Here is a 13104-nt window from a genome sequence, read left to right as displayed (position 1 = left end):
CAAACAGAAAAGCACCAAAAGAATTAGTAAATTATTTTCTTTTTCAAGTTGCTCTTGAAACATATTATGCCAAGATTACTCAGAGTAAGTAAGCTTTTCTTCACCTAGTTACAGGTCATTTACTCATCACCAGAAAAATTTCTTCTCCTCCTCCTCATCTTATGCTGTTACCTCCTCAACATTCACAGACAGCCAACACAAGTCTTCCCAACCCACAGCCTTTGACTCAGCTATGTCTTACAACCTTGTCACCACCTATTGTGGGTCACACCCATTTGAAATTCCTCCTTTTGCAAGCAGGAGCACAAAACTTTCCACATGTGATGTCACCTAAAAGGAAAGCACTTCCATGCTGCCCCAGAGGTATTTTCAAGAGCAGCCTGTGTGGAAGTACACTTTCACATGCACCAGCTAGCTCTGCTGGGTAAGAGACTACTCATCCCTAATTTCCCTCAATGTCATATTCCTCTCCCTCTCTTTAAAGTTGGTATCTATTTCATAAGGAAGAATAACAATTGTGGCAACTCCAAGAAACCTGTGCCACTTACATTTACTTACACCATGCACTCTCTTTGCCCTCCTTACCCAGCTCTGACCACCCACCTCTTTAGGGAACACTCTCTGCCTCCACCTCCTATCTGATTAAAAAAATCAAATCCCACTGCAGAAGTGAGTGAAGCAAAGGGATTCCAGTCCACATCAAGGGAAAGCCATGCTTCTGGAAATTTGCCACTTACTTCTTCTCCAAGAAGCTTCCATTCCAGCAGGCAGCTGAGGACAGTATCTGAACAACATTACTGTTTGCAGCAGGAAGACAAAAGGAAACAAAGATACAGGTTATGAATGGATGCCTCAGTAAATCTCTTCATCTCTTTTCCCTTCCTTCTATGGGAAACAATGTCAGGATAACCCCTTTAGAGGCACAGAGGGCAAGAAGTTCATTCAGGATCATGTAAGGTCCCTCTTTGAAAGGAGGAATTAGTGCCTCCTTTCCACCTATTCTGCCCTTCTCACGGCAGGCACACTGGGGAAAGAACTTAGTCAGTCTGTTCACAAGTTCTTGCTGCTTTTCATGAATTTTAAGCACACAGTGCAGGACAACTTTAAAATCAAGTTCCCACCCACCATCTGCAATGCTGAGGCAGCCTCAAATTCCTCTGCTTTTGCTCAGAAGCTCTCACCTGGCAGCCTTGTGACTGGCAACTCCTCCCCTTGGACACGACCAAGAACCACACTTGAAAAGGTTGCTAAATTTCAAGTGAAAGCATGGCACGGAAGCCAACAAAATTATTTAAATAGAACTTTCAACAAAAGGCTTGTCCAGTGCCACAATACCTACTTGACAGAATTAGAACTGTTCTTTTCTAAAAGCTTTTGCCTCCAGACATCTATAGTTTCATCATTTATTAAACAGGTGTAACGTGTTTCATTTATGGTCCGGAAATCATCAGCAGGCAAGGAATTCTGTGAGAAGATACAGATTTCAGCAAAGACAAGGCTTGTAAAACAATTCCTTCCTATCCATAATCTCTGTTTTAATAAATAACTGATAGCTTCCTTAGTGTGGTCTCTGAAAAGGTTTGGTTATGAAGTTTTGTGGCATTACTAAGAAGTCCAAAAGGGAAAGTATGAAAAAGCTGAGGGGAAAAAAAACGATCCTCAAATACATCTTAAAAAGAGAAAAATAAAAAATTAAAATATCATTTCCTAGATGTACCAAAGCCCTCTTCAATGCTATAATATATAACTACAGGCTTAGTACAGTTATTCTAGACCTATTTCCATGCCTCAAAAGTTTATCCCAAACACTTCTTGAAAAAAAGAAGACAGAAGCAGGAAAACCAATTCAGCGTTCAACCCTCCATCCAGCACTGCTTGACAAAATCCCAGCGTATGTGGTTGATGGCCCTACACACCAACCATGCAGAAGCCAGTGCCACAGGTGGAAAGCAGCCCCTCACTTCCAATCTGCAAAGACTGGATTGCCCTTCCTGCTGATTAAATTGGAATCAGCGTCTTCCCAGTGGCTTTGATGTGCCTCTAAAGAATGGCAACTTTCAGCCACTGAAGTCGTAAACCCCTGTAACAACTGTCAGAGCTGGTAAGGTTTGTAAGGCTGAATGGACTCCAAAGCAACACTTCCATTTCAGAACATTTTAGCAAAAACAAAAGCTGTCTTGTGAATGCTGGGACAGGGGAGAAGACTTGAAAAGGTACTTCAGTTGGTTTACCTCGTATTTGGAGCAAAGCACAAATGTTTGGTCTCCTCCAGAGAAGATATGTTTAACAATGTGGTATTTACACGCATCTGTTGGAGAAAGACATGGTTGTGTGAAAGGCTGATGAATGCAGGTCCCTACTCATGCTTTCTCCCCTCCCACTTGCACTGCCAGTACAACTACAAGGAGCACCTGTGTCCTTTGAAGGCCCTGCTGAAATCAGCTGGAACTCAAGCACTGTAGCACTTTCATGAGAGGTACACAGGAGGGGAAATTTGTCATTTCTAAACTGCAATAGGGGCTTTAAAGAGAGAACGAAGCCTTTGGAACACAGTATTAGTACAATTTCATGAAGTCCCAAGACTGCCAAATGCTGAGCTCTGCCATAAAAAAGAGAAAGGGAGATGGCATACATTAACAGAGAGAGCAAAAAGTCACCCAGAAATTACCACAGTGCATTTGGGACAATAGCATGGGTTTCTTTTGCCGTTTCCAGAAATTTCACAGAACGACGTTAAGATGTCTTTAGACAGCCATGAGTGAAATGATTTATGTCCATCTGCCATTTCAAATCCAGCACAGTACATACCAGGTTTCCCTGAGAGTTGCCCATTATGAGCTGCCCAGTGACCCTTGACAGGAGAGGGACACTTCACATTGCAAGTGTGCCCTGTTCCCAGCTGGCCTCTTGTTCCACAGCCAAATGCATAGATCATTCCTGAAGAAGGCACAAAGGCTAAAGTGTGATGTCTGTAAGAGATAGGTACAGAGTTTGGGCCTTGTTTAACAATAAATTTAAAAAAAACCAACAAACCAAGAACAAACAAACAAACCAACCCAACAACCAAACCAAATGCAGCCTAAAACTTATTCTCATTTCTCGTAGGCCAAAAGCTGGTGCCAAACAGCACCTTTATGCAGGCACCGATGCTCAGTTTTTGCCACCTGATGGCACCAGTTTATGGGATGGAGCCCTTTAGGTGGCAGTGACAAAGAGCAGCTTGTGCCAACACGCAGCTGGTATCAGGCTCACAGTATCAGCTTAGTCATCTGCTAAGCCTGTACATACTGAAAGGCAACAACACAGCACCAGGATTGCTAACTCACTTTTCATTAAAGAGGCTGGAAACTTGTGACCAAAGGGGTTTCTGCTCTAAAGTCTTGCTGAATTATTAAGCTGGGAAGGTGTCTTTTACAGGTTAGAATGCAGGGTACAACCCCAATTAAAAAACTATCTCATTTAGAGGGCCTATCATTTAGAGGGCCTTAAAATTCTTACAGAAAGCAAAATTTAAATTCATTTAGCTTTGACACACAGAATGCAGAAGCAGGACTATTTCCCTCTATTTGCATGATTCAGTATCAGCATTAACCTCCACCAAAGCAAGTTTCTGACTGCATGCAGGACTCACCTGCCACAAGCAATCTGGGATACTTCACTGCCCATGAGCTCAAGAACTCTTCGGGGGTTCACCTCATCATTCATGGAATCATGTCCCAGTTGCCCGCAGGAACCTGCACCGAAGGTGAACACCCCTCCACTCTGTTAGCAAATCAAACAGCAGAGTCTCCATTTAGGGACCCATAACCCAGCAGGATCTCTCCGACTCCAGTTTCAGTACCAGCCCAAAGCTTAGGCAGAGACTGATGGGGATTTTCAAAGGATTCAGAAAAGAAACTCGGGTTCTGCTAATGCAGCTTCCAAACAAGCTACCTTGCCACCCATCAGAAACTAACAGACTTATCTTCAGGTATCTCTACACTAGACAAGCTTCTACAGAACTAGTTTTCTACAATGGTATTTTTCCTACAGGTATCCTGAAGTCAGTTGTTTAATTCATTTTACAGCGGAAAACATTGAGGTTCCAAAACAGGAAGCAGCACCTACCAAGTGGCAGAGGCAAGGCAAGAACTGAGCAGCTCTCTTTCAAATCCTAGCCCTGTCCTCTGGCCACTAAATTATACACCACTTGGAGGCAGCAGGTTTGGAACTGAAAACCTCTTGTAAATGCTGTGACTACTAATGTTTAATTTAAACACTCATTCATTTTAGCTTCCATCTTATTCTGATGCACAGTATTACTCTATTTTCCAACAAAATGCTATTTTCACCCCTTTGGATGTGTGTTTGTTTTTTTTTTTTCCCCCAAAGCTAATTTCTTCAAGTTATTCACCTGAGTTTTGCTATTCATTGCTGTGGATTATTAACATCTTCATCTTCAAAACCAGCATAGGATCATGCTGGCAGTGAATCTCAGAATAAATAATTAGGCTATATTTTCACTTAGGTCTTTTACTGGGATTGGAAGGAATATAGTAAATCAATTTGTTCTATGATTACCCAGAAAGTACTGTGAAACCATCAGGCAGGTGAGACAGTGGCTAAGGTTCCCAGGTCAGCATCTTTACCTTTGTCAGGACTGCTGTGTGTTCCTCTCCACAGCTGATGTAAACAACCTTCTGAGACCGCAGCAGCTTCACATGACAAGGGGACTCTCGGTCTGCCACGAGGACAAAGGAAATAAAGCAGCTGTTTCATAAACACAAACCTGCATGTCCAAGAAAAGCACTGGCAGTCTGATTTTCAGATGTTGTCTATGAGCACAAGGGAAACTTTAACAACTGTGGTGAAAAAAACCCCACATGTCCTTGAGTGCTTCACTGCCACTTTTCCCCTCAAATTCTTAAAAGACTTGACTGACTCAAACAAAACTGTCCAGATCAAGAATACAAATGTTGATTGTCTTGTATAAATTCAACATGCACTTGCTCTTTGGGAGATATGGTGAGTGCAGCCTAGATACACCCACCTTCAGCTTCATGTTCCATTTCAGACTCCTCAGGGATGACTGCAAATATTTGTTTCCATATTTCTGTATTTCCATATAGAACAACCCTGACACGTGGGAGACACTTGTGCAAGACACGTGGCAAACTGAATCCCAGTGTGTATTTAAATACTCGGCTTTCCTTCTGTTGTCATCCTTTAAGCAGAAGATTCTCCTACTTGCAAAGGCTAATCACTACCTACCATTAAGTGATGCTTTTCTCTTTTACTCTGCCACTCCAATCATTTAAAGTCTATCTCCCAGGAATGAATACAGTAAAAAAATAAAAGCTAAGCATTTCAAGGAGCAGTAGGCACCTCAAAACAGTTAGATATTAAGGGGAGCAGCTGCTTATTTCATACCAACAAAAGATCAGGTTCCTACCTATAGAAGTTGCCCATTTCTTAAGATTCTCACCTAAGGATTTGTAGGCTGCTTTTTTACTGGATAGTGAAAGAAACATGGTCACATTTCCGTGAGTATAAAATTGAGAGCATATCTTTGATTTACTTTATTTTAGCACTCTGATCTTTCTTTTGACAGGAATGACACTTCTCCTCTCTACAGCATAATCGTTAATAACAACAGTGCTGCAGAATAGCCATGTTTGCAAACCTTGCTGTTCATGTTTGGCAAGTATAATTCACACTGTCTTAACCATGATTCACTTTCCATAAATACCACATATTTACTACAATGCCAGGCACTGAGGGGGAAGCAGAATATGATCCCTGGCCAGCACCACCCCACAAGCTGATGCCTATTCTGTTCATTTAAGATTAGCCCCGTGTCAAAGTAAGCCTTTCATATTTAAACTGCAGCTTTGTTTTAATTAGAAGCATTTAATTGCCAATCTACATGGAAAAGACACTGCTATTAGCTCAGCTTTACTTTATAGACAGTACAAGGTATCTAGGTGCATGCTAGGTATCACATCCACACTCAGTAACTTGCCTAGATATTTAAAGCTGCTCAGGAATTATGCAGAAAACAATAAAGAGGTTGATTTGAAGCTCCAAAGAAAATCTTCCATTCATTTATTTTATTCCAAAAAGTTAAAAGAGTGTGTGAACAACAAGCAGAGGAGATCTGGGCTTTTCAGACTAGCACCTGAGAAAACTACCATTGGCCATATATGTCTGGTAAACTGCAACAAATAACTAGACAACATCTTACAATACTGGGATATGCTGTGTTGACATCACTTTGTAGCTCACCAGTGAAAATCATGTTGGGAAATGAGGAGATGGGTTCAGCCTGCTGTTCTGCAGGGAAAGCCTTTGCTCCAACCAACTTGAAACAAAATATAGACAAAGTATTTTTGAGAAGAGGGAGAAAGAATATGAGCGCTTTCTTCGATATTTGCATGTTCACATTCACACCTGAAAGACCATTCTTTTTGACCCTCCTCACTTAATTTAACATCCACAAGGGGATGTTTCTGTTTTTACTAAGTATGAAAAGCCTGTAGAGACAGAGACTCTTTCTCTGCCATGTCACCTCAGGAGGAGTTGCTGAGTTATACACCCGTTCAGTAAAAATACACTGTCAATGCAACAAGAGACACTAGGCCAAAGGAGTCTATCCATCTTTCACCTGGGAGCATAATTTTCATACCTCGTTCATCACTTAGTCCCAGCTGTCCTGAGCTGTTCTTCCCCCAGCCAAACACAGCTCCTGAGAGAGAAAGGGCAAAACTGTGGGCTCCGCCTGCAGCAACCTGAGCCAAAGGGATCCCATCGAGAGACTTGACACGTTGTGGACTGGCTTGGAAGGGACATTCTTTGCCCAAGCCCAGCTGACCATAGCTGTTCTGCCCCCATGTGAAGAACTGGCCATCTGAAACAAGGAAAGAAGAGAGTGGTGAGTGAAAGCTAGACAACAGAAAAGCAAGTTTGCCAAAATCAAAAAGAAACAGTTCTGGAGGCTTCGCTCCCACCCAAACCTCATGAAGAAAAGGAAAAAAGTGAAATCAAGAAAGACATTCTTCGTTAAAAAAAAGCAAAGCCTGAAGCCATCAGGCAAATAAACACACAAGCAACTGAGTGCAAAATACAAAATACAACTGCTGTAACAAACAGTGCAACAAAAAACAATCCACATGTTTCACACAAAAGAGTAACAGCCAAGGAAAATTTCAGCACAAAGGAATTAATTACACACATTTTTCTAAATCAAGATGGGAAGCTTTCAAGCGTTACTGCCATCATTCACCAGTGAAACAGTAGGTGGTCTGTAATGTTTTCTTTCTTCACAGTATTGGCAAAGCTCTTCCTCAATATTCATGGCACCTGATGCATTTTATAGCATCTCATTTGGCCCGAAAGCAGTCAGGACACGGGATGTCCTTGATTTATTATGCAGAAACATGCAGTCTTGGACACTGTGCAAAATAACAGCACAAATTTTGGTAATTAATAACAAATGTTACCATACCTGCTGCCAGAGCCAGGCAATGCCAATTTCCACAGGACACCTGCAGTATCGTCTGTTGGTTCAATTTCTTTATCAACCTAAAGATGACAACACTATTTTAGAACAAGCATCCACAAATACAGCATCACCTTAGACAAAAATTACTATTTCCACTCAGATATTTGTTATATACATATACACACAATCTATGGTTCTGAGACTGAGGAACAGACTCTTGAAGGCAATACAGATCCATATGTAATAGATGCAAATCTGTGGAGACCTTTAGACACTTGACTAGTAACTCAGCTACATTTCCTGCTATAACACTGAATCCAACCATCTGGAAATGGTGAAAATAGCTGGGTCTTGGTGTCTCTCTCACTATTCTTTTTCAGGCACTGACATTTTTCATGCTGTTAAGGGCCTAGCAGTACCAATGAGTTACAGCACCAAACCCTCTTCAGTGCTTTGTACAGAGAATAGCACGTCAAAGGTTCAAGTTATTCCACAAAAATGTTATTTTTAAGATGGCACTACCACATTGCTGTGCGAGCCTGTCTCTTTCTGTTTTACCAGAACCACATGCAAGTTAAGGACCGTCTTCCCACAGAGCCCTTCAGCTCAACATTAATCTTTTGTAACTGAAACTCCTCCTTTAAATACTGTTTCAACAATGACAGCCATCCCAGAGAGATGTCCCAAACTTCTGCTCTGCACTGGATCTGCAGTGGCAGACCAAATGACAGACTGCATCTGTTGTTAACACAGCATGAAACAGGTGTTTTAACACCACAAAGTACAGCATTTTTGAGTCCTCCCTCATGCACCTCCTGTTTCTGTACAAAACACTGTGGCATTTTTCATGGAGGAAGCTAAGCACACTCCAATTTTCTTTTCCATACCTCAACCATCCCATCCATGGGCAGAAGGTCTGTCCTGCCCACACCTCCTGAGGACTTGCAGTGCTCAGGGAGCACCAGAACAGCAGTGAAAAGAAGAAGGAATCACCTTCATCCCAGCATGAGAAGGACACTATTCCTGCCACACTGAGAGAAAGCCACCCTCCCAAGGTGAGCAGCCCTTGATGCATCACCTCCAAGGAGCTTCCCTGAGGAAAGCTGACCCTGTTAAATGCTTACCTTGGTACTGTCACTGCATCTTCTATGGTGGTGAGCCCCAGCTGTCCATCGCTGCCGGCGCCCCAGGAGAAGAGCTGGCCCTGATCGCTGAGGGCCACACTGTGCGACTCCCCACAGGCCACATGCACAATGTGCTGCCCAGCCAGTGCCCCGATTTGCTCTGAGGGAAACAGAGGGAAAACATCTCTGGTCACAGCATTCATCTCACAGCAACACCAGGTCTGGGCAAATCTGCACGCAAAGCCATTCAGATGAGTGCGCTGATCCCCAATTTAGTTTTAAAACACTTCTTACAGGAGAAAAAGCACCAGGTTTACTAAAAATGTGTCACTGCTGAGCTCTTCTGAAAGCTGGTCTGAAAATCACAGAAGGTAGGCAGGTATACATGCCTCAAGCACAATGACAAACTACACACAGCCAGCCTCAGAGACACAGGAAAACCTATCAGGTTATTCAGGAACAGATATCCAACATCTGAGGTTTCCTCACTCAGTTTTGGTTCAGGATCATCCAACACAGAGAAGATCTCAGACCCTGTAAAACACATTTGACCTTCCACAGCTCTCATGTCCAATGAAGATGAGTAATCCACAAAGCTGGATGTCATCCACAACTCATCCACCACACCTTGATTTATTGCTTGATGTGTGTTACAACATTCTCCATGCTAATCTTGGAACAAGTTTGAACCTATCAACCTATTACTACCACTGTCAAACACTCATTAACAAAAGTCCCATATAAAGGAAGCAAAATGAGATGAAGGAATAAAAGATTTTTAAAAAATCATCACTCAAGTCCTCTGGAAGATAACCCACAACTGACTTTTCATCATTACAACACATTAGGCAACTGAAGCAGGTTTGACAACTACTCTAAAAACATCTACAACCAAATCTTGCTCATTAAACTATTTTTACAAATAGGCATGAAAAAAAGTCTTGTTTTGCAATATAACATTGGAAATACCACACAAACTGATGGAAATACCACAAAACTGATGCATGCCAGACAGAGGCGAAGTTGCTTTTCTTTTTCCTTCCCTGAACAAATACCAGGTGAATGAAGAAAGATTTTGCCCTGTAAGCTACAAGGCAGTGATCAGTGTTAGTGAAGTCTCACTTGCCTGTGACATGAGAGGAAAGGGTCATTACATGCCATTCCGTGAAAATGATACCTCACATCACAGACATCCAGAAATTATTAACATGCTTAGCACCAAAACATGTTTACCAACTAACCTACATGTCTTAAATGAGTGTAAAAGAAAGGTACCCCTAGGAGGGCTTGTCTTCTAAGACTGGGAATGAGAAAATGAGGAGAAAAATCCCTAATGGATGTTATTGAAGAAAAAGGTGACAACTACTTAAATACGTATTCTAGCTGAGGAAAATGCCACCTGAACAAGTGCTTCATTTCACTCAAAATACTTAATGGCAACAGAAGTGCAGTCTACAAGTAACAAGCACATAAATACCTAGGAGGGGTTGAGACCTGCCTGCTATCCAACCATCCTTTAGCCCTGCCATCCAATGACACCCTTGGTCCTGCAGCTCTTTCCAGCAGCACTAACTTCACCCAGTCCCACTGACAATCCCTCACAGAGACACAGCCAGGTTTGAGGGTGGCAACTCAATTTAGACACACAGCTTCCCACTTGGGCCCACAAACACCCAACTATAACACTGCTTGGCAGTCTGGTTTATATTAATTTACATATATAAACAAGGGAGCCTATTTTTGTCTGAGAGCTCTAAACAACCAGCAGCTGTAAGGGCTGATCAAGGTCAGTGACAAACAGCAGACAAGGTATCTCAGCAGCACATGTGGCTCTGGCCTCTTCCTCTCAGACATCCAGCAAGACAAACATTACCTGCTGCGCTGTGCCCGAGGCACCACCTAAGTTCACACCGGTGTGTTTCTGTACTGGGACCTGAAGGCCCAGAACTAAAGCTGCTGCTGCTGCTGGAGAAGACCATGCCACCAAGAGGAGAGACGGACAAAGCCATCCACTTCTCCAAGGAAAACCCTTTGATTTACGAACCATCATTTCACCACTTCACCCTTGCTGGAAGGGTGCAGTGAGCTTTGGCTGTTACCTGGAGCACGTGAGCCCTTGGAAGTGGTCACAAAGTCACCAGCTGGCCCCGCTCCCAAAGCTGCTCCCTGCACACTGCCGAACACTCCAGGGGACATCATGAGTCCGACAAAACAGCAAACGTGGACAATATGGGATGCTGGGGCACCCATAGCAGACACTGTTTTGCTACCTGCAGGCATGTAAAACTTCCCTGCGTGTAAAACACTTCCCTGGGAAAGTAGTATTTGCCACAGTAAGTCTTATTTGCTGCAGAAGGACTACCAGGAGCTGACCCTGAACCACTGGAGCACCTTGGGGATGTGACAGAAGACTCCAGTGTCCAAATATTAGCATCAGGAGCGGGAGGAGGCAGGACTGTGACCACAGTAGTACTGCAAATAGAGTGCCCTGAGGTATGCAACTGTGGCAAAGACTTCACACACTGGGACACAGAGAGGACATCCAACAGGTTTAGAAATCCCGGGTAATTTCAGTCCCCACTGGCTCCATCTCAAGTTTAATTTGGCGACACAAATGTGACTTTGCTCTACGTGCCATCCCAAGAGACTAATAAATACCAACTTGTTTTGAAAGGCTGCCCTGTGTCACTGAAAGCCTTCAGTGACTGCACTGCTCACCAGTGGAACAGCGTACAGTCTCACCTGGACTCGCTGGATAACCACAGACAGAAAAAAACCCATGCCTGTCTTGGAGCTGAAGCTCTTTGCCTTTAGAAAGGTGCATGTATGGCCCATCTCACCACCATACATTCCTAAGGCCCTGTCATTAGCAGTTTGCCTGAGAAGTCATGAAGAAATGTAAAGGCCAAACAACTTAAGTTTTACACACTCACATTAATTTCTTTCCAGAGATGGAAAAAAGCCATCCTTCCCCTGGGATCACAGGCTGCCCAGCCAGTCCAACAAGGGTCCTAGTTCATTGTCAGGCTTGCCAAGTCACTGAATGTACCACCTCCCAGCTTACATGGGATATCAAAAACATCTGACAACTACTTCTTTGTTGACCTCACATCCCTTCCTTACATCAAAATATCAGATGTTTTAGTGGTTGGTATACATTTGTTTTACCTTCCAAAGCATCACACCACCATTATTCACTCCTTAGAAAAGATGTACCACTGCACTGAGATGAAGGGTACAAAAGGTGAAGTTTATACTTAGTATTGTGTCTTGTGTATTTGATGAATAAAACCAGTCAAGTGGAGCTTAACAGGCACAATTATCTACAAAGCTAAGCACAACAAAACCCTGAAAACAACAGGGAAGGGCTGAAGCAGTTATGCAATACAATGTTTCAACACCTCATAAAACTTTCAAAAAACAAACAAAAACTCAAAAGTTCCAAGAAGTTGACACAATCTTTTCTTCCTGAAGCTGCCAGCTGTCTCAAAACAGCACCAATGCTTAGAAGTGGTTTATCAGTTTTTCATATCTGGTGGAGTTCCAACTTTGATTTCTCTCTTCTGTCCACTTTAACCCATGGATCTCAACACAAATAGGCATATCCAGGTTTGATTTTTTTTTTGTTTTAACTCTGTTAGATCTTAAATACACTGTAGCAAAGAATGAGGAAAAATGTTTTCAGGACAGCCCATCTGTGAACGGTGACAGGCCTGCTTCCCAGGAATGCTCTTGTATTTTCTTGGTTTGCAAGGACACTAGCAAAAGTTGAGGATAAGTGGTGTATGTTTCTACAACTCAACTTTCTGACAATCAGTGCATTTAGCTTGAAGGTGTGGGAATAGCAGTAAAGCTGGGCCAAGAATGAAAACCCCTGACAAGCCATCAACCCTGACACCATAAATAGAGAGCTTCCCTATTTATAAAACAGGGCCTATGCTTTGCCCCTACATCTTTGGAAAGCTATACAGGATCTTCAGTCTCTGCAACTGCTAGAAGCACAAACCACTCACTTATACTGCTCTAATTAGAATGAACAGACAATGATTGATTAATTAGCTTTCCTTCTTCTAGTAATTTTATCAGAGAGCTGGTACACCCCTTCTATGTATAGTTTCCAGCTGCTCACAAGACAGGCTTTTGCTAGAGGATGTGGCAAAATCCACAGCCATATGTGTACCAGGATGTACAGGAACAGCACCAGATGGCTTCTACTGCCTGGAAACTACAGAGAAACCATCAGTCCTGAGGTTACACCTTCAGTGGCAAAACCTGCATTTCTGGTCAGAAGAAGCTGTGTCTTGGAAGAGTTTCAAGTGATTTCAGTCTGCTTGGACACCTGGCCAAAACTCTTCATTGCCTCCCCAGCTTGACAATAAGCAACTCGGAGCATTTGCTCGTCTCGGTTGTTGCTGTCGGTGAGGAAAGTGCTCACAGATTCTCAAAAATAGGTGTCTTACTAGCTTGCCCAGATCAGAAATGGTAGTAGAAACACAGGGA

At 42.8% G+C, this 13104-nt stretch overlaps 1 protein-coding gene across 3 annotated transcripts in view; it reads right to left on the bottom strand.

Annotated features, from left to right (window-relative positions):
* The window catches only part of HERC3 (HECT and RLD domain containing E3 ubiquitin protein ligase 3), a 45263-nt gene that overhangs the window by 17684 nt on the left and 14475 nt on the right, over nucleotides 1–13104 (bottom strand). For all 3 annotated transcript variants that reach the window (XM_082282663.1, XM_082282664.1, XM_082282665.1), the window contains 9 exons: nucleotides 8605–8764; nucleotides 7484–7560; nucleotides 6665–6886; nucleotides 4629–4720; nucleotides 3632–3762; nucleotides 2809–2969; nucleotides 2232–2308; nucleotides 1340–1464; nucleotides 738–797 (listed from right to left, as the gene is read on the bottom strand). In XM_082282663.1, coding sequence (XP_082138789.1) covers nucleotides 738–797; nucleotides 1340–1464; nucleotides 2232–2308; nucleotides 2809–2969; nucleotides 3632–3762; nucleotides 4629–4720; nucleotides 6665–6886; nucleotides 7484–7560; nucleotides 8605–8764 — 1105 coding nt within the window. The remainder of the gene's footprint in view (nucleotides 1–737; nucleotides 798–1339; nucleotides 1465–2231; nucleotides 2309–2808; nucleotides 2970–3631; nucleotides 3763–4628; nucleotides 4721–6664; nucleotides 6887–7483; nucleotides 7561–8604; nucleotides 8765–13104) is intronic.

The sequence above is a fragment of the Coloeus monedula genome, assembly GCF_965178545.1.
Source record: "Coloeus monedula genome assembly, chromosome: 5".
Lineage (NCBI taxonomy): Eukaryota > Metazoa > Chordata > Aves > Passeriformes > Corvidae > Coloeus > Coloeus monedula.
The sequence above is the reverse complement of the archived record's forward strand: the minus strand, read 5'-3'. Positions and strand labels throughout refer to the sequence as shown.